At 42.4% G+C, this 23,112-nt stretch overlaps 1 protein-coding gene across 3 annotated transcripts in view; it reads right to left on the reverse strand.

Annotated features, from left to right (window-relative positions):
* The window catches only part of ARHGAP32 (Rho GTPase activating protein 32), a 1,359,293-nt gene that overhangs the window by 82,566 nt on the left and 1,253,615 nt on the right, over positions 1-23,112 (reverse strand). For all 3 annotated transcript variants that reach the window (XM_086956893.1, XM_086956892.1, XM_086956894.1), the window contains one exon: positions 19,495-20,373. In XM_086956893.1, coding sequence (XP_086813019.1) covers positions 19,495-20,373 — 879 coding nt within the window. The remainder of the gene's footprint in view (positions 1-19,494; positions 20,374-23,112) is intronic.

The raw sequence follows: 23,112 nt of genomic DNA on the forward strand, positions 1-23,112 counted from the left end.
AGGAAAAAAGGAAAAAAAGGAAACTGGTAACTTTTGGAATTAAAGAACATTCCAAAACAAAACAATGAAAAAAATTAACATTTATGGTTGTGCTGCACAAACAGCATCCACTGATTGTTCACCGTAGTAGATGACAGCTTTGCACTTAGTGCAGTGCTGCTGGAGAAATGCAAATTCTGGACGAATGTCTATCGGAGCTGTTTATGTGGACGCTCCGGAGGTGCTAGCAATGCCTGGTGGTAGATTTTGTGCTGCACGTCTCATCTCTTCTCGTGCCAGATTGCGTGGGTGAATGGTCCACAAATGTTTGTACATGCTTGCAGTTCCGCAGGAGTATTTTTTTCACTGCCTCGTGACAGCACCGTGTCACACAGCAAGCATGTGACTTTCGTTGCTTTTACTTTTTTTGTCAGGCAGGAAAGGTAAAACATTTCCAGACCACTGACTCATTGGGTGGATCTTCTTCCAAGATGTCTTCATCCGAAGAATGATGAGGAGGTTGTGAACTGGATGCCAGTGATCCAATATTTGAAAAACACCAAAAAAAGACTGCAAAAGCAGCTCTTGATGGAGAATAGATGTCTCATCAATTGCTCTAAACAGGATTGCTAAAATGGGTGGGATCCTTCAATAGTTACAGTGGGAAATGTTATAAACCAATCAAATCCTTTTTTTTTTTTAAGGTCACATGGGAATCGTGCACCCAGTGCTCCTGAAGAACGCACCCAACGCGACTCCGCGAAAATATATTTTAAAATATACGTTTATTTCAAGTACAAATATATGATTTTTATGAATAAATTAGATAATTTCTTGACCTAATATGTACATGAAAGATACATACATATAATTTTGGAATATAATTTTTTTTGCGGGAGTCACGCAGCGAGCAAGTTTATGACATCACGTGGGGCCCACCACCGTGCAAACGTTGCGTACCGTAATGCGCATGTTACGCGAATACGCACACCAGGTAACATTATACATATATGACGTAACTGAAAAACACGCACCCGTCGCACACCGTACCCGGATCCTTCATGTTTTATTCAAAATGGTGGCTAGAATACGCGCACCCGCCGTGGTATGTACGCTTTGGGTGCATGACTCCCCAAAAATGTATGATTTAAAAAAAAAGAAAATAATATAAATACATTAAAATAAAAAATGTAAACTAAGTAATTAAACAACATTTCAGTTTTAAATATTTTTATTTATTTTTACAATTTTCAGAAAAATATATAATGTTGTGTAATAAATAATATATTTACAAATAAACAGTTACAAAACTGTAGAAATTCAGTACAAAAAACATAGGTATAACTACTGTTATACTTAAAAATTTGCATTTAAAAACCTTTGAAATTCACAGAAAAAAAACAGATTTCAGAGACGTTATAGTTGGAAATTAACATTTAAAAAACCCTTGAAATTCACAGAAAAAACATAGGTTTCAGAGGTGTTATAGTTAGCTGGACATTTCTCTCGTACAAAACCATAGAAATTCCTCCATTATAGTTAGTTCTGCTAACTATAACTCGGCCGCCCACAATGCACTGCTGGTGATGTCACATATTACATCATTTATGAAATGGCCAGTGACATCACTGATGACTTCACTGATGACATCATCCAATGACAATCTGATACACCTCATCACAAACTAGTATAACCTTTGATCACTCACTGTAAAATACAGAGTACCATATTTGAAACCATTCACACACACGTACCAGTTACTACATACACATTCACTGATTTCTAAGTCTACACGCACAACTGCCCATTCACACACACAATCACTTATACATGCAGTCACTGATCAATAGAACACTATCAAATACACTCATACATGTATATAGACATTGACATATTAGCACTCATCCTAGTCGGTTATGCAGTCATCCTACTCACTCATGAAAAGAATCAATCACACTTACATTTACCCACCTACACAGTTATACACACAACACCTAATTTATTTATACACATAGTAACTCATAGTGACTATGTTATAAAATCACCATTACAATTATACACTCATTCATAGTTACAATCACTGACTCTTACGTATACTTATTTATATACACCAACTCTCACATACAATGGCTTTTATTTTTTTGGTTGTTTGTTGGAGATGTACCACTAAAACATATATTCGCTCACCAACACACAGATAAACACACTCAGTCACCCAAACAACTGTTTCCATAAACACTCTTAAACCCATACACCTAGTCAATCAACCACTCACACATCTATGCAGTTATACACACCCCACCCCACCCACCCACCCACACACTCAGTCTCCCATACAAATACTCAGCCAACTAATCAATAAGTAATATAGACACTCATGTAGTTAGTGACCAACTGATGCAGCAGGTTATACAACAACAGAGACAGTGATGCACAAATTCACATAACTTAGTTACTAACCCATGTATTTAGTGAGACACTTTTAATTACTCACTTAAAGAAACAGTTAGACAGCTTCTAAATCCTCCATCCAGACAGTTATATATCCACTCAAACTTCAATACAGATTGGTATAAATATAATACATATTTAAATCACAAACAAAACCACATTCACTGGATGATATCATCAGTGATGTCAAACTAGATGTCATCAGTGATGTCACTGCCCATGTCATGAATGATGTAATATGTGACATCATCAGCAGGGCATTGCAGGCGCGCATGCTATGGTTAGCAGAACTAACTATACCGGAGGAATTTCTATGGTTTTGTACGAGTGAAATGTCCAGCTAACTAAAACACCCCTGAAACCTATGGTTTTTTCAATGAATTTCAAAGGTTTTTAAATGCTAATTTCTAACTATAACGTCTCTGAAACCTATGTTTTTTTCAGTGAATATATATTATATATATATATATTCACTGAAAAAACCATAGGTTTCCAGTGAATATATATTATATATATATATATTCACTGAAAAAACCATAGGTTTCACACACGTTCTAGTTAGGAATATGCATTTAAAAAACATTGCAAAGTCATTGAAAAAACCATAGGTTTCACACATGTTATAGTTAGCTGGACATTTCACTCATACAAAACCTTTGAAATTCCCCTGTTATAGTTAGTTCAGCTAACTATAACTCGCGCGCCCGCAATGCACTGCTAATGACGTCACATATTACATCACTCATGACATGGTCAGTAACATTACTCATGACATCTCAAATGGCATCCGATGACATCACTGATGACATCATCCAGTGAATGTGTGTCTTTCTGATTTTTTTTATATATATGTATATCTAAAGGTCGATGGAAGAATAAATGGGTAAATAAGTGTCTAAATGGATGTTTTCTTTTGTAAAATTGATTGTATAACTGACTTATTAAGTATATCTTAGTGAATAGGTGTACTAGCGAGTAATCTTTAAATATTTAAATATCTGTATCAGTGTCTCACTTTGTATATAAGTGGCTGCATGAGTTGGTGAGTAGCTACATGAGTGTGTATATGGGTTATTAGTTGGTTTTTGAGTACCAAAATTAGTGTTTGTACGGTTCGGTGGGGAGTATTACTTAGCGCACAGATGCATGAATGACTGACTCACTGTTTGTATGTGTTTTGAAGACAGCATGTGTGCAGGACTGTATGGGTGGATGAGTGTGTGTATGGGTGTGTTAGTGAGTGAATGACTGTCTCAATAGTATCTTTACGAGTAACTACATATGTTTTAAAGTAGTATATGTGAGTATTGCTGTATATAAATGAGTATATCTGAGAGCGACAGATTCTAAGACTTCCTGTATAAATAAGTATGTGTTTCTATAAGTGATTGTTTAAGAGAGTAAGTATGTCTACGATCCTGTAGAAGTTAGTGTAGTGATGGGTGTATAGCTGTATATGCAAGTAAATGGATATTTGATAGTTTATTTGCATGTGTGAGTATGCGTGTGACTAACTCTATAGATGAGTGTCGGTGTATAACATGATATATAGGTGTATGAGTACATATGATGAGTCAGTACATGTATGAGTGACTATATAGAACTGTTGGTGAATGAGTGGATGTGTATGTAGATTTTGGGATTACTCAATAGGTTATTCTAACTGGAATTGGTATCTCCATTTTTTTGAAAATTTTAGTTTCTATGTTTGATTGTGTGTATCAAAGGTTATATTACAGTAAGAGGAGGTGTGCCACAAGGATGATGGCATCAGGGGTGTCATTTGAGATGTCATCAGTGATGTCATGAGTGATGTCACTGACCAGGTCATGAGTGATGTAATATGTGACGTCATCAGCAGTGCATTGCGGGCGCGCAAGTTATAGTTAGCTGAACTAACTATAACATTCACGAAACCTATGGTTTTTTCATTGAATTTGCAAGGTTTTTTAAATGCTAATTCCTAACTATAACTTGAATGAAACCTATGGGTTTTTCAGTGAATTTCAAAGGTTTTGTAAATGATAATTATTAAATGTATTAATTGTTATATTTTTTATACCGATTTACTACATTATTTTAAAACTATTTATTTTTAAATATTTTATTTTTTAAATTACATAACATATTTTTAATATAAATTGAAAAAAAATGTTTAAAATTTACTTTTCAGGAATAGTAGTGAGCTAGGTTGGGGAATTAATTCCTCTTCAATCCTGGAGGTCCCCTGTGAGCCAACTAGCCCACCAGGTACCTCCAGTATGTGCCTGGCAGCTGTGTTGCAGAGAGGTGTTCAAAGGGCACGCCCCCTTTTTACAACACTCTGCGACACAGCTCTGTGGCACTTACTGGAGATACCTGTTGGACTAGTTGCCCCCTAGGGGACCTCTGAATTGAACAGGAATTAATCCCCCAACTCAAAACGCGCCGCAGGGCATGTTTGCACTCACATCACTTCAAGCCCCGCCCCCTACCTTCACCACTGTGTTAACGCGCCCTGTAGAGTGTTCTAAATTGGGGGATTAAGTTCCCTTACATACTGGGGTTCCCTGGGGGCCAACCAGCCCACCTTGAACCTCCAGTATACGCCAGGAGGCTACGTTGCAGAGAGGTGTAATGGGGCAACAACCCTTTTTACACCTCTCAGCAACGTAGCCCCCGCGCGCGTTTGCAGAGGGGGAATTAATTACCCTTGCATACTGGGGGTCTCTGGGGGCCAACTAGCCCACCAGGAATCTCCAGTATGCGCCAGGGGACTGCATTGCAGAGAGGTGTAATGAGGCCACGCCCCTTTTTACACCTCTGTGCAACGCAATCTCCGGGCGCCTTTGCAGAGGGGGAACTAATTCCCCTTGCATACTGGGGTCCATGGGGGCCAACTAGCCCACCAGGAACCTCCAGTATGCGCTAGGGGACTGCATTGCAGAGAGCTGTAAAGAGACCACGCCCCTTTTTACACCTCTCTGCAACGCAGCCCCCTGGCGCGTTTGCAGAGGGGGAACCAATTCCCCTTGGAACCTCCAGTATGCGCCAGAGGGCTGCGTTGCATTGCGTTGCGGGGGTGGCGGTCCCCGGGGCAGTGTGTGTGGGGGGGAGGGGTGACCCCCCCCACACTTTTTCACTATGCCCCCGGGATTTGGTACCCCCGGGGAGGTAATTTGAAAAAAAGCAGACCGGGTTTAAAAAAAAAAAATTGGGGCCTTGGGGGTCCGTGTGGGACCACCTGAGCAGGCCTAGGGGGTCAGAGTGTTTCTACCCTGTCCCCTTTTTGCGTTCTACACGTTTGTTTTTCTGCTTTCTTGTGCCTTGGTCTACCAAGCACAAGATGGGTGCCAACACTTCCTGGTTTGGAGTGTTGAAAGCCGATGAGCATGCAGCTCGTACCCGGAAAGGTTTAGAACTCAAAAAGGGGGCAGGGCAGAAGCACCCTGACCCCCTAGGCCTGGTCAGGGGGTCCCACAAGGACCCCCAAGGCCCCTTGGTCTACCAAGCACAAGATGGGTGCCAACACTTCCTGGTTTGGAGTGTTGAAAGCCAATGAGCATGTAGCTCGTGCTCAAAAAGGTTTAGAACTCAAAAAAGGGGAAGGTAGAAGCACCCTGACCCCCTAGGCCTGCTCAGGGGGTCCCACAAGGACCCCCAAGGCACCCCTCCAACATTTTCTGTCTCCAAAAATTGCGGGGTGCGCATACGGTACGCGTACGGTCCTTGTGGGACCTCTTGAGCAGGCCTATGGGGTCAGGGTGCTTCTATCCTGACCCCTTCTTGAGTTCTACACATTTGTTTTTCTGCTTTCTTGTGCCTCAATCTACAGAGGCACAAGATGGCTGCCAAGAATTTCTGTTTTGGAGTGTTGACAGACAGTGGCAGCCAATCAGCATGCAGCTCGTGCACGGGGAGGTATGCGTACCGTACGCGTACACTGCGCGCTTATAGATATATATATTTTTTCTCTTTTGGTTTTCTCAGGAACTACTGGAGGGATTTACACAATTTAAGCAAAAGCATGATCTGCGAATCAGACTCTACCATTTTGCCATATTTCTTGTAATTCCGTTCAGCCATTCGGGCTGTAGCCGTGCCTAATGGTCCTATGGAAAATAACATGGGGAAAACACGTTTTGAGACCCCCCTTTTTTCTCAACCCCCCACTTGACGAATCCTCCCAAAACTTTCGGGGAAGGAGCGGAGCGGGCCATCTTCTTTGAGAAATTTGCGAAGATTCATCAACCGGCGCCAAAGTTATTCCCAATAGAATGTTGTGGATTTCCTATGGAAACTAGGTCCTAACTACAACTACCTACTGGTGACCGTCAGTAGGTAATAGATATATATATATATATATCCTAAACCACCCCCTGCCCCCCACACCATCTTCTGGTGAAGAAGGGCAAAGTCCTCACAGTAAAAGTAATTAGTCAGAATTTGTCTGTTCACTAAATCTAAGGTTCCAACGCTATAAAGCTCCGGCCAGGGAAAATGTCGGCGGCAGGCTAACGCAGGTCGCGGAGCTCCGGGACCAGCGGCAATAGCAGCAAAATAGTGTTTTTTTCTACGGTGGTCCTCAACGTATAGAAGTGACGTCTCTGTTCTTTCTTTTTCAGTCTAGTAACACCCTAAAGCACTCCGGGGCGCTAGGACCCTGAACCGCATGGGAATCCCGAATGGAGTGTACGCTGGTTCAAACTGCCGGCAGGACGGCTCTATGCCGATCACGGCTACAGAGAATGAGGTCGAGGCGGCCCGCCCTGTCGGAATTCAACGGTGGAATCTGTTGTCTCATGCTCGGACTGCGCTTCTGCATACACAGTCCAGGGGACCTGTCTGTTGGGTGCGATTTTCTGTGGTTACACCCCACCTCACGTCGAACGCCGGTAAGGAGACTCCAAGAGGGGGAGGCTGCATGGAGTTTGAGTTGCAGCCAGCAGCAGCCCTTCCAAACCGGCAGATTATTTTGTTAAGTGAGGGGGAGGGTGCCACTGATAAACTTGCGATTCAGAAAAGGGGGTGGTGATGAACAGAGTGTCTGAATTAAGCAGACCACTCTTACCCAGTCTAAAGATCAGAGCTTGATCCATCACCGTTATTTATCTCACTGCACCATCCCAGTTCAGAACCTGGCTATATGCAAATCAGTCTGTCCCTGGCCCAGTGCATCATGGGAACAGGGCAGACTAAACTACCAAGCCAATTCTTCACCAGAAAGGAGACAAGCTACTGGGACCCGGTTTCTGGCATTTCAGCCGTCGTCGGCCCGGTTTGCTTGAATCCTGATGGTGCAGTGAGAAAGGGACTCATGTCTGAGTATACCCTGCCACACCTAGAGTGGCCAAAAACGATTCAGAAAAGGGGGTGGTGATGAACAGAGTGTCTGAATTAAGCTGACCACTCTTACCCAGTCTAAAGATCAGGGCTTGATTTATCACCGTTATTTATCTCACTGCACCATCCCAGTTCAGAACCTGGCTATATGCAAATCAGTCTGTCCCTGGCCCAGTGCATCATGGGAACAGGGCAGACTAAACTACCAAGCCAATTCTTCACCAGAAAGGAGACAAGCTACTGGGGACCGGTTTCTGGCATTTCAGCCGTCGTCGGCCCGGCTTGCTTGAATCCTGATGGTGCAGTGAGAAAGGGACTCATGTCTGAGTATACCCTGCCACACCTATAGTGGCCAAAAACGATTCAGAAAAGGGGGTGGTGATGAACAGAGTGTCTGAATTAAGCAGACCACTCTTACCCAGTCTAAAGATCAGGGCTTGATCCATCACCGTTATTTATCTCACTGCACCATCCCAGTTCAGAACCTGGCTATATGCAAATCAGTCTGACCCTGGCCCAGTGCATCATGGGAACAGGGCAGACTAAACTACCAAGCCAATTCTTCACCAGAAAGGAGACAAGCTACCGGGGACCGGTTTCTGGCATTTCAGCCGCCGTCGGCCCGGCTTGCTTGAATCCTGATGGTGCAGTGAGAAAGGGACTCATGTCTGAGTATACCCTGCCACACCTATAGTGGCCAAAAACGATTCAGAAAAGGGGGTGGTGATGAACAGAGTGTCTGAATTAAGCAGACCACTCCCTTGCTCATTGCACCATCAGGATTCAAGCAAGCCGGGCCGACGACGGCTGAAATGCCAGAAACTGGTCCCCGGAAGCTTGTTTCCTTCCCAGTGTAAGAATTGGCTTGGTAGTTTGGTTTGCCCTGTTCCCATCATGCACTGGGACAGGAACAGACTGATTTGCATATAGCCAGGTTCTGAGCTGGAATGGTGCAGTGAGCTAAAAAACGGTGTTGGATCTAGCCCTGATCTCTTGACTGGGTGAGAGTACTGTGCTTAATTCAGAAACTCTGTCCATCACCACCCCTTGTTGTTAAATATTTTACCACCCTAAGCGTGGAAGGGTATACTCAGATGTGAGTCCCTTGCTCATTGCACCATCAGGATTCAAGCAAGCTGGGCCGACGACCGGCTGAAATGCCAGAAACCGGCCCCCGGAAGCTTGTTTCCTTCCCAGTGTAAGAATTGGCTTGGTAGTTTGGTTTGCCCTGTTCCCATCATGCACTGGGACAGGAACAGACTAATTTGCATATAGCCAGGTTCTGAGCTGGAATGGTGCAGTGAGCTAAAAAACGGTGTTGGATCTAGCCCTGATCTCTTGACTGGGTGAGAGTATTCTGCTTAATTCAGAAACTCTGTCCATCACCACCCCTTGTTGTTAAATACTGATAAACTTGAGCAGTCCGTGGGATCAGCAGTGTCAGTTATTCCGGTGGTGGGCAGTATAACAATTGTGATTGAAGCGGAGGGGCCGAAGTGCAGAAACAGATACCAACTGAGGTCCAAACAGGATCTGAAATCAAAGGGGGTTCTGGACTTTGTAGATAGAGTGGAAAAGGGGGGTGCAACCCCGTTAACTCCCTGTAAAAAGAAGAAAAAGTGGGGGACCAAGAAGGGGGGAGCACTAAGCATACGCAACAGTTTCACAAGAATACCCCCTCACTTAAGACTTACTTCAAGCCTATGGAGCAGCAGAAGTGTTTGAAAGGGGGAGCGGCAACGGAGGCTGAGTTACTAAATCAAGATCTTGACTCATTGTCTCAGAAGACAGGAAACCGGTATGCAGATCTTGGATTAATCCAGGAGGAGGAAGGTTCGCCGAATCTGGAAGCTGGACTGTCCGTTGCTTCAGTCGGCATTGCACCAGCACCAGCTGATCCCAGTGAGGTTGACGTTGCATTATTCGTGGTACATGGGACTCCAGGTGTAGTACAGTCCCCAAATTCTATCTTTACCCCGGTCCTGGCTGACCCTAGGAAAATTCTAATGCAGTCTCCGGAAGTGGTTCAAGCTCAGGCTCAGGCTTTTACTCTGGCACAGATACAGACACAGGTCCAGCCTACTTCTCAAGTCAATACTGTCCCTGAGCAGGTAATTGGTGCTGCCAGCCTTCAGTTTGAAGGGGACAGGATCGGCTCTCTATTTAAGTCCCTACGGGAGGATCTAGTGTGTAAATTTGAGGTCTCGAAGTCTAATCAAAAAAGCCTCCATGATAGATTTGATCTCTTGGAGTCCAAATTAGATGATATATGTACCCGAACTAGCTCTCTCTCTCGAGAGAGTAAGGTCTCTACTCTATCAGAGTCCACGCGGGATAATTCTAAGGATATTGAAACTTTAAAAGCACAAAATCGCTCTCTCACGATGGACATGGAAAGGTTGGAAATCCGAACTCGCAGAAATAACCTTAGAATCCTGAAAATTCCTGAGGGAGAGGAAGTAGAGGACATAAAGGGGTTTGTGTGTAATCTCTTACGGGAAGGGGTCCTGAAAGACCGTCTGTATATTGATCTTGAAGCTGAGATTCAGAGGGTGCATAGGGACCCCTTTAGGTTACACCCTGATCGTAAGGCGCCTAGAAAAATTCTTGTCAACTTTCAAACCTATAGTATTAAAGAATTGATCTTAAGTAAGTGCCTTTACAAAGCTACTCTCCATCATCGGGCCAAACCTTATCAAATTCGATCTGACATAGGTGGTCGGACGGCTCAGAGGCAGTGGGAATTAGGTTCCAGAATGCCAGAACTTAGGTCTCTGGGTGCGCAGGCACAGATGAAGTTTACTGCCCTCTTGGAGGTCATGTGGAACAATAAAATCTATAATTGTAACCACCCAGAGGAAGTTGATGACCTTTTGATCCAGATGAGAAAGTAACTAAACAGCTATGTGGTGTTTGAATTACTTAGGTGGATAGGTGTAGACGGAATGGTGATTGGTGAAGGGTCGATAAAATGAAAAGTATATGAATAGCAAATGTAAGTCTTTATAAAAATTTCAATACGTAGAAAATGTTTCACTTGAATTTTGGTGAGGATAAGATAAAAAAGGGATAAAAAAATAAATAAAGAAAGAAAAACCACTGAAAGAAGGAAAAATATATAAAAAAAAATAAAGGAGTACAAAAATAATAATCCACTAATGTTGAACAGATGAAGCCGCAGTGTCGCTGGTACAGGGTTCCCTAGAGGCGAAACCAGCGCCTAGTTAGATGGGTGGGTTCCCTGGGGGGGGGGGGCCTAGTGAGGGGTAAAGGGGGCGTGGGGGGTGAAAATGAAAAAGTTTCCTCATATATTGCAAAATTGGTACGTTGGTTAGTGCTCTGGGAGGTGGGTGATACATGGCTTAGGCCTAGATATGACTATGGCTGTTAGTAGGGTAACTGGTAATACATTTCCCTCCTGGAACGTTAATGGTATAGGTGGTAGGAGAAAGAAAACAAGCTAGGGTCTGTGAATATTTAAATAATTCAGAAGCTCTTGTTTACCTACTACAGGAAACTCATTTAGAGGATAAACTTTGTGAACAAGTTTTTGTAAACTAGGTTGGGTTCAGGAGGTATTATGCTCCAGGCAGAAGGGAATTTCTAGGGGGTGGCCATTATTATCAGATCAAAGAAGTTGATTAAGGTGCATAAATGGGACACTGATTAATTTGGCAGATGGCTGGTGGCAGTTCTCTCTATAGGTAGTGTTCTATTTACGTGCGCAGTGTATTATGGTCCTAATGAAGATAATCCCAGTTTTCTCCTGAAACTAGGTGGTATTCGATTACAACACACCGCACCGCTAATATTAGGCAGAGATTTTAATCTGGTGTTTGATACTCAATTAGACCGAACCTCTAGAGTGAAATACTGTGTTCCGAAGAACTCTCTCTTAGCTCTTAGGAACATTATGAAAGATTTTAATCTACAGGATGTTTGGAGAATTAAATATGGTGCGGTAAGGGAATATTCCTTCTACAGCAAAACATATAAACAATATACAAGAATAGATTATTTTTTAGAAGATCGTACATTAATGCTAGACATAGTGTCCGTCTCCCACATTCCAGTTGGCCTTTCTGATCACTCAGTGCTGGAATTAGTAATAAACGTTAAGATCAGGCCCATAGAACTAAGATGGACGTTTGGATAGAACACTCCTATTAGATGATCAAATCAAGTATAAGATTAAAGAAAGTATCAATGAGTTTTCCACTTTAATATAGGTACAGCTACTGAGCAATCAGTCTGGGATTCTTTTAAGGCTTATCTTAGAGGTATTTTGAGCTTACAGGTGATTTATAAGAGGAGATCCATAAAGAAAAGAAATATCGAAGATCTCGAGGACATAAAAAAAAAAAGAATTATAACTACAACGAGCTGCCCTCTTAGACAGGGATAACATCCAGAGGTTAGAGAAAGAACTCTTAGAACTTCAAGCAGCATTTAAAGCTAGAAAAGATAAAGTAATTAAAGATAGGTGGGAGGTTAGCAGACTGAAGAATTTTGAGTATGGGGAGAAGTGCAGTGCTCTTCTGGCCTGGAAATCGAGGACTGGGAGAAGCAGGAACAATATCGATTAATTAATCCAGCGAGATTCAGCGGCTCTGATAACCGAGGAAGAAGAGATCAGGGAGGAAGGAAGGGGCTTTATGAGAGAGCTATATCAGGAAGATAGCTCCCTTGGAATAGAAGATGTTGAGGCTTGGTTCGACCTGAGGGATTTGCCACATCTGTGCGAATCGGATAAGATCTTGTTAGCCAGTCAGATCACAGAGGGGGAGATAAGGACACAGGTGAAAAAGATGAGCCGACGTAAAGCCGCTGGCCTTGATGGTCTCCCGACAGAGGTGTATGTGGATAATCTGGAGGAAACACTACCCGCGCTTAAGTCACTCTTCAATAGTATTCTCCTACAGGGAGGCGATATTCCACTCATGGTCGGAGGCTACCATCGTTTTAATAGTAAAACCAAATAAAGATCCCCAAAAGATTGAGTCGTACAGACCGATCTCCCTCCTAAACTCGGATCTGAAGATATTTTCTGGAATTTTAGCAACCAGACTATCAAAAGTTGTTAAGAAAATCATCCATTCAGATCAGAGGGGATTTATACCTGGCCGACATCTCAATGAGCTTACATTCCAAGTGATAGGGGCAATTGATGTAGCGGAGGAGAGAGGACTGCCACTTACCATAGTAGCTATCGATGCTGCAAAAGCATTTGATCAGGTTAATTGGGTTTTCCTCTGGGAGACTATGAAAAGGTTTGGGTACCACATATTTTCATTGAGGGATTTAAGACTTTATACAAGAGCCCCAGGGCTAAAGTCCTAATTAATGGGGGCCTGACAGACTGGTTTTACATCTCCAGAGGCACGAGGCAGGGCTGTCCCCTCTTGCCTCTTTTGTTTGATATATATATTGAGCCCTTCGTATGCTCCTTCAGATCAGACCCTGCTATTTTACCTTTTAAAATGGAAGAGTTAGAATTAAAAACCGCATTATATGCAGATGATCTCCTGCTATACACTGTCAAACCTACAGAGGCTATTCCCAGATTATTTAAAATAGCCGATGACTTTGGTAGAGTATCTGGTTATAAAATCAACAAGGAAAAAACTGACATAATGAGTTGGAATAGTGTAGTCCCAGTACAGGATGCTAAACAAAAAATAAGATATCTGGGAATACATCTAACGCAGAAATTAGCAGATACGTCTAAAACCAGCTGGTTGACAGTGGTTAATGAAGTAAGTAAATTACTATGTAGATGGGGGGTCTAGCTCTGAACATCTATGGAAGAGTGAATTTAGTTAAAATGACCATCCTACCCAAAATAACTTTCTTGTTTAACAACATACCCTTATCATTCAATCCCAAAGATATTGCTAGCCTCCAAGGGAAGATTGGATCATTTATTTGGGCCACCAAATCTCCTAGGATAGCTTGGAGGAAACTTAGAAGGGGGTTGAAGTTGGGAGGCTTGGCATTACCAGACCTGCTTTTTTATTGTTACGCCTTCCAGTTTAAAGATTTTAGAATTCTGGCCAATAAGCTTGACTCCACCTTGCAGGGTCGTCTTTTTCAGGCAATGTTAGCGGACCAGCCACAAGGTTTTGAATTTTTTCTCTATAAGTTTGGGGACCAAAAATTCTACAAAAAGGTCCGCTTGAAGACTTTACAGGCTGCGCTCAAAATCTGGCAGTACATACGGGGGGTGCTGGGAATCCTTTATTACAACTTACAAGCCCCAATTTGGGATTCCCCAGGCACTCCGGCCTGCTTGTTGGATCTGTTGGCACAACCATTGAAAGAAGCAGGCTTGGAAAAATGGGGAGATCTTTGTGTGAACACTCGGCTTTTAGACCGGGAATCTCTAGCAGATCTAACTGGGGGTCCCTCACAAGATTAAAGTACTACCAATTGTCATCATGGTGGGGAAGACAGAGTTGGGGGAGGGAGGAGGGCCCCCTGATTCTCGATTGCATCAGTAGAGGGAGTGGCTGAAGGAGGGAGGTAGCCTTTTGGTATAATACGCTGGTGGCTGCAAAAGATAGTCTGGAACTGGAAATAACGTCTCACTGGGGTAACACCTTAAAAGTGAGCCCGGAAGAGATAAAGAAGGTCTGGTCTGATGCATTCACCATGTCCCAAAAGATAATCAAACCAGCCAACCTCAGAAGGAATCATCTATTTACAGCGTACAGGGTTTACTGGACTCCTGTCAAACTAACCAAGAAATCTGCTGGAAGCTATAACTGCCCGAGATGCAACTCTGGTGCTGCTGACGATCTACACATGTTTATGGAGTGCCCAGAAATTACCAACTACTGGAGGCAGGTTTGCGGTTTTTTGGAAGAGGTGCAATTAACACCAATTTCCTGTAGCACTAGAATGATCTTTTTTGGTTTACCCCAGGAGTACTCGCTGAATAATTATGCCACGCAGTTTCTCTTCTATGTGATTGTCATCGCTAGGAGAGAAATATGTAGTGAGTGGAAGTCGAGGGCCCCCCCAAAGTTTGCCGACTGTCTAAAGAACATCATGATGATTAGTCAATCAGATAGGATGTGTGGTGGAGAGAATGCTGCTAAGGTTTGGTCCGCGTTAAAAGATTGGTCAGAAAAATAACTTAAGTCCAATGATTATGCCAGAGGTGGTGGCCCTGTCCTCCCGGTCAATGTGGAGATTGGGAGTTGGACGAGGAGACAGCCTACCACTGGGGGAATTCTGAAGGCCGCGCACACTCTCCAGGGGCAGATTCGAAGTTTTGTGTGCGAAAGGCTCAGAGAACCCATCTAGAGCAGATATCTTCTGGTGGCATGTATGAGGACAAAAAACAAAAAAGTAAGGTCCAAAATAGCTTTAAATAGGTCTCAGCTAAGCATCAACAAAAAAAAAACAATTGTCTGATTCTTCAGTAAAAGTAGAAGGTAGGCATTCACCTATTTCATCATAACAAAGATAGGCCAATGCACCCCCCAAAACAATTAATGTTACAATCATAAGCCTGGTTACAATCATTAGCTGCTTCATCTATAACCTCCAGCACATGGATCAGTGAGACAAACTACTTTTTCTTTCTGTACATACCACCCTTTATGTGCAAACAAGGGATCACCAGACCCATTCCCATTTTAGACAGGAATAAAACTTTACCCATGCACCCTGAAAAGTAAGCCAACTATGACAACCTGTTTGTCATACACAGGCCAAAATGTTGAGAAAAAAAAAACACACAATGAACAGAAGATACTTAACGTGTATTCTACACAATTTATGATCAGCACATGCCTACCATACACAAAGCGCTGCCTTCATCATATCAAATAATGTGGATCTTTTGTGCATCACAGAATCTTGGCTCACAACATTTCTCAAAACATTATAGTCTCCCTCATTCCAGATGGCTACAAGTTCCTCATATAAGATTGATCAGATCAGATTGGAGGTGGCCCGCTATCAATATTAAACACTCAATATACAGAAAGATCATACCATGACTTGGTTTCCTATTTTTTGAATGCTAGAAACGAGCAATATCAATCAATCAATCCAGCAAGAATCTTATTCATGCACCTAATCTACAGTCCAAAGAAATGAATACACAGACCACAACCAAACACTTTCCCAATCAAAATCTCTTTGGGGGATTTTAATATGGACGAGGGAAACAAGAAATCAAAACTTTGCCAAGAAATACTTGACACGGCATAACCTTTCAATTTATCACTACTTCTATCTGGTCCAACTCACATCAAAGGACGAATCCCGATTTAATTCTATCCTCCTTTGGGGGTTTAATCTACTCCAAGCCTGAAGAAATAGACTGGTTTGTCTACTTACTATACATTTCTTTCTACCATTCAAGCCTACTCATAAACCCATCACACGACTGACTAGCAAAATTCCACTAAGACAATACAGAAACATAACTAAGGAAATGCTTGATTCCTTCCTGATCCCTCAGCTTGAAACACTATGTTCTCCATGACCATAATGTTCCAGCTAAAAACTACTACAGGATCATAGAAAACTTTGTAGACCTCACCGCCCCCCTTTTTTTCCCCAGTATCTATGGATTGGTGTACGTTTAATCTTTATTTGTCACAATAGGTAGATTGGTCTAATTTCAACCCTTTACATGTTTCTCGTATATTGATATATATGTTACTTAATTCGTGATAGTTTGTCTTTGACAATTTATTTGTAAATAAGTTCTGTGAAAATATCTTTTAAGTATAGTACTTTGAGGATATGTCTTGTCCTTGTGCCCCAGGAGTATAGTATGGTTTATATTTATATATATGTTGTGTGGTTTATATTTGTGTGTACATTTGTGCTTATGTACTTTGTATTGTGGTTATTTATGTATTGTTTCTTGTTGGTTTTAGCCCTGATGAAGCTCCTTTAAAAGGAACAAAACGCGTTGGCTGTTGTCCTGTCATCTACTATGTAAAAAAAGAATAAAGAATATTGAAAAGACTATACTGAATAGAGTCCGACTTCATCCCTGGTGCTACCTCCATTTTTTCTTCAATGTACTCAAAGATAATCTGGATGCAGTCTTCAATTGGGCATCTATGAGCTCCTTGAAACTGAATCACCCAAATACTAAGTTCCTGCTCCTTTCAGGCGAATTAACCAACCAAATTGATCCAGCGCTTATCTCCCTGCGGTGAACTCTCAACAGCTACTGTGGTCACATCCTTAGGAGTCCTAGTAGACAGCAAGCTCTCTCTCGAACTTCATGTGCTTAAACTATCCCAAACAGCAAACTTTCACCCTAAGGCAACTAGAAAGATTAAAACATCTTCTCTCCAATGAACACATGAGAAGTACGGCTGAAGTCTTAGTGGTCTCCAGAATTGACGAAGGCAACCCCATACTCTCTGGGCTACCAGCAAATGCTCTCCGCCTACTAAAAGTGACTATCCACTCCAGAGCTCACCAAGTCTCAGACTAAAGAAAGTTTGACCACATATCACCCATACTGACAGACTTACACTGGCTTCCGTTAGAAGCCCGGATCAAATTCAAAACTCGATGCATTACCTTTACATTGCTTCATACTGCATACAAGCTAGATCTCGCGTTGGTTGAACATTTTGGGTGGAATCAGAAAGTACTGAAGCAAACCCTGCCTTCCACTCAAAACATCCTTAGATCAAAGATAATCTATCTTCTGTGCCGGTCTCACGTTTTGGAACTTCTTACTCTACCAGTTAAGTCTGGTTCCTGACATCCTTACCTTCATGAAGCAACTTAATACTTTTCCATTTAAAAAACACTTATCGTCCAATACTTAACAGCACTAGCCCTTTTCCCGTTACTTCCTCCCCTTTCACTTAGTTGATCCATCAATCTTCCTCTTAGTGTTTTCTTCACAGTCCTAGTATTGGCTCCCTTCCCCAAAAGTTCAACCCTCCTCTTCTTGTTTTTTGATTTGATTAAATGTATATTTACTTGTATACATAATATATCTTCTAATATGGAATTGGTATTACAATGAAAAGCGCTGTAATGCAACTTGGGTTAAGCAGACCTATAGAAGGATATGGTACATAAAATAAACAGTGATTTTTGTTTTGTATGCAGGGGTTGGATCCTGCTCTTGTTTTTAACTTCTAAGACTATCCTACTGTGAGTAAATACAATGTAAAACAAGGAATCCAATCACCTGCCACCATCACTAGGCATTCATAAGTTTTTGTTTTATATATTACTACTCTGAATTATACTCTGGCAATAGGAAATTGAAAAGGATGGAAGAATTGTGCTTGCCTTCTTTTCTGTGAAAGCATTGTTACTAAATCATAAACAAGGTGACATCCTTCACAACTGCATAAATTTGAACCCAAATGTTACAAGGGTTTGGCAGGATTGTTGGCCCCTGCTATTTGTCAGGATAGGTCTGTGATGTATTGATGGATTACCTATTAGGAAGCAAATACCAAAAAGTATGTTATGCAGCAGCTCACTGAGTATATTTGTTCTTTTGAATCGATTGCCTTAACTTACAATTTGCACCGGGCAGATCTCACCCCATGAAGGTTTGGCGGGATGTTTCCCGGTGCTGCTTCTATATACCCGAGGTGCGGCTTCGCCAACACTGACTTTCTTCACATGGTGTGGTTCTGCCTGCTGATTCGACCCTTTTGGAACAAGTGTCACAGGTGATATCTGTGATGACAGGTAGTTTGTTCCTACTGGACCCGTTTAGGTACTTACTTAATATAGGACAAATAACCAAAAACAATAAAGGTCTACTGCAATTTAAATATTTGGTACTTATTTTAGCTAAACGATGCATCACTATGGCCTGGAAGTCAGCCACAGTGCCCCTGTCAAAACTCTGGGGAACAGTCATGCTCTGCTGGGCACACGCCAAGCTATTGGTGCACCAAAGATTGCGTACGAGAGGGAATGGACTGGATACATTAGAATGCTGGGTCACTTACCTGGAAAGTTTTGAGACAAGGGCGAACAACCGTCCCCCTTGATCACCTACTTTATAACTTGGGACATAATTGAAAAGGGGGTCCCCTTTCATTTCACTGTTATTACCAGGCCCCCTCCCTCTGGTTGGTTTGCTCGACGCTGGACCCATTTCCAAATTGTGTTTTTTTAATGGTGTGCAAGGGATTAAATCGATATTTGCTGGGAGGTATAGCTACAAGTACCCGTATATTCGCCAAGACTACTACAATTTTAGGATTGTGTCCTATGCACACACACGAACACACACACAGGTAGGGGGGGGGATGTTGTTTCCCTTGTTATAACTCATTGTTGTGAACCCTTGCAGCATATGAAAAGTGATTGTTCATTGACAATCCGGAAATTTTGACCCACCTAAATATGGGGTTCAACTGAGTGGGGGGGGGGGGGGGGGGGGGGGGGGGGAACGAATTCTCAATGTACTTGGTTTTGGTGGCTGATTGGCCACATATGTCTTTGCTGTTTGAGACTTCCTTCCGCTCCCACCATGAGTGGCTAATGTATACTATAAATGTTATTCATGTTGAATGCTTCCACATAAAGAAAATGCAATAATGATGTTTACAAATACACTGTAGCTTGGGGAACAGGTTAGCAGGGTGAGGTATTTCTTCTTACTTACAAGAGGTATGGCAAACCTCTTAGAAAAGTGAAAATTAGCTTTAATGCCATGGCATTGCAGTATGGCCCTTCAGACCATATTGGCTAGGAGAAAAGTAAGAGGGAAACACTTACCAGATAGAGTTTGCTCAAACTGTGCAATTTTGTTCTGAAGATCTTGTTCTGGTGCCTCTTCCCCCTGTACCTCTGTGCTGCTGCCAATATTTAGGTTCATAATCCCATTTGAAGATTCTTCATTCGTACACATATCACCAGACATTTGAAACGCTGAAATTGGCTGTTGGGGTGCAGAAATGTTGGCTGGGTTACATGAGGAGAATCCTTTATTCCAGTTTGGAGGTGAGATGTTGCCTGCAGTGCTTGGAAGACTTCCTATCATTTCAGACACTCGGTTGGGGAGAGAGATGGCGATGGGCTCAGATATATTCATGGGAGGAGATTTGGTGGACTTTCTTCCTATCTTTGGTGAAAAGGCATGGGCCACTTTCTCTGCAAAGGAAGTTGGTTTTGAAGGCTTCTCCTCAGATGGGCTCACTTCAAGGGGAAAGAAGGGACTGGTTAGTTTATCTTGGAAAGGAGAAACAGGTTCAGAGCTTGTGGCACTGCCTGGGGTCTGGGACTGGTCCCCGGATATCAAGTCTTTTCGGCAGTTCATCTGTTTGTCCCGGCTGCTGCTGCCCGCAGAATCCAGCTGAGAAGTACTGCTGTCAACTGCTTCAGACTCAGCTTGGGGTGGGCTGAACTGAAATGACATTGGGTCAAAGTCCAAGTTGGCCACTCCAATCTCTGGTGGGCTTAGATCAACCTCTTCTGCCAATCTTGGGGAAATTAGTGCAGGGACATGGATCAACCCCTCATCACTCTCATTGTCCTGTGGAAGATTATCATAGGAATTGTAGCGGTTCATATTTTCCAAGAGATCACCATTATAACTCATCGAGAGAGCATCACTACTAGACCTTGGGCGCCTTGGACGGAAAAGCTTTGACTCTCCTAAAAAGAAATACACGTACAAGAAGTTGAATGCTTATAAATATAAAATGTTCTAAGAACAGGCAAATCATTGCTATATAGTCTGCAGAGTTTCATTATGAGCATGACTAATACTGTATTATATCCTAATACTGACATATTTTTTACCACATGCGAAAGCTATTTTACACACAGCACATTCTTCTAGGGTTATGTAGCAATTAACATGTTTTAAAGCTTCATTCAAAATGATAAACAATCCAAATAATGAACATAAAAAGATTTCCGAATATATGTATCAACTTAATAAGAGAGCAAGTACAAGGGTAGAGAGTAGGTATGACCCACTACAGTTGTCACTGAAGGGGGTGGCACAACCAGCAAAGCATGACCAACTACCAAATTTGTAGTCTGACGTGAGACAGATGGCAGTCTCAATTATTTCTGGCTCAGTACAAGATTAGAAAAGATGATACAGGTGACACATTGCGCTAAACAAGTGAATTAAAAGAAATACCTTTAACATGATGGAGTCTCTTAATATATATATATATATATATGTATGTATGCATGAGGTATTTGTATAGCACTAGCCAAGCAGTAAGGCAGTGAACGCCTTACTGCTAACAGGCTTACTGTGCCTCATGGGAACAATCCAGCCCGAACACCCAAGCCATGTCTTCCCTGGACTGGAATAAAGCATCCTGGGAGGCACAGGGTCAAGAATGATTTGCATATAGCTGTGTCTGAACTGGGGTGGTGAAGTGAGTAAAAACGATGATGGATTCAACCAAGATCTGTGACTGAGTGGTGAGTGTCTGAAAAGTTTCAGCGCTCCGTCCATCATCTCCTTGTTTTTGCATTTCTTCACCTTAAGTTGGCAGGGTATGCCCAGACGTTGGTCGCTTGCTCACTTTGCCACTGGATTCAAGCTAGCCTGGCTGATTAGGGCTTTTAGCCCGAAACTGGTCCCAGGATGCTTGTTTCTGATCCAGGGAAGACATGGCTTGATGTCACCCCTAGCGTCCCAATGAATCGCTTGACTCCTTTAAGTACAATATCCACTCTAAACAGCCAGGCCCCCACTCTAAACAGCCAGGCCCCCAGTGCAGAGTCTCTGCGTACAAATATTGGTAATAACCCAATGGTCTCAACATCACAGGACCCCATCCTGGTAGAGAACACACATAGGAAAAACCAAAGGTTGGGTCAGAGGGTCACAAATCAATCAAGATCACTCATGACAGATAGGGGTAGATCATCACAAGGAAATGTGCACACAAATGGCACAGTGCACACTTCACAGAGCGAGTAGGGTGCAAATGATGTACTAAATGTACCCCCAGAATGTTCACAGTATACTTTGATCTTGAAGGGGGTTCCCCGTTTGGTCCTTGGCCAGCAAGAAACTTGGCAAAGTCTTATGAACAAATGGGCTCAGTAGTGTTCTAAGAGAATTTCGCCAAAGATAAACTGGTCTGAAAAAATAATTATGGCTAGGCGAGTGAGCTGGCTGGGTCATACGCCCAAATGTGGGGAAGGGGTTTGTGTTGTACTTAATTTTAGTAATGCATGGTGTGCCAGTTGTACCCTAACACAATTTAGAGATTTACCTGGTGATCTGATAAAGGTTCATCCATTGGGTTTCTTCTATTCTCCACATCATGATTTTATTGCGAGAAACCAGTCCACGTGGCTGGGTTCTAGTACGCATCCCTTTACACAGCTTCCTCCATTTAGTCATCCAAACCGCTTTGATGTCCTCTCTGGGCTGTCTGAAATAGGAGGACTAACTTGCTGCCATAGACAACTAGTTGCCATGATATCAACACTCTTGTACCACAATGTTCGAGGGAGAGGATCCTTCATAGATGAACCCAGTAATAGGGTTCGGTGGATTTACTAGAATTCTCAACTCCCATTTTAAACATTATTAGGGAGACCCAAGACAAACCTGAAAATGATTCACTGTCCCCTAATTTAATCCTAGGTGAAACCATGGGTAGGGAGGAGCCGGTTCTGCCTATCATCGTAGCTGAACAAGCCATAAATAATGAAATTGAGGGACTGGCAAATCAGGATCATGTTAAGTCTCTACTTAAACCTTTCTCATGCAACATAGCAGGAATTAGCCCAAAACTGACTGATGAGGCATGGCTAAATTATATCAGAGGTTTTTACATTATTTGTCTTCAGGAGACGTGGTACAAGGAAGACATTATGCTGAATGGGTATTGTTCTTACACGGTCCACGCTACACCCTTGTTAGCAGGGCGGGCGATAGGAGGGTTGGTACTGGTAATTTCAGTTAAATATGAGGCCATAAAAATTACCGTTCTTGGTACATCTCCATGGTTTCAATTAATTCTGATCTCCAACATGTTACAGGCCAAGCTACTAGTGGTAAACTGGTATTATAATATTTTTAATCCAAATAGCTGCCAGGTTATTGAGGCTCTGCAGGTGGAAATCAATAATATCTTTGAAAAATGGGAACCATTATCCATCCTTTGGGTGAGCGATCTTATTTGTTCTTCCTTGCTCCCATAGCTCCAATGAAGTCTGTGGCCTGCTAAATACTGAAGGGCAGCCCCTTCCGCATTTTATTCACACCCCTCAGGGTGAGGCTCTAAACTCTATTATTATGGAGAATGATTTGGGCCTCATTAATGATTTAGCTAATAATCCTGTAACACAGTGCCCTACTTATGTTGGAGGAGGTAGGGAAATTTTCACTGATTTTATGTTTATCTCACTGAA

Source organism: Lissotriton vulgaris, chromosome 2_1 (assembly GCF_964263255.1).
Source record: "Lissotriton vulgaris chromosome 2_1, aLisVul1.2, whole genome shotgun sequence".
NCBI lineage: Eukaryota > Metazoa > Chordata > Amphibia > Caudata > Salamandridae > Lissotriton > Lissotriton vulgaris.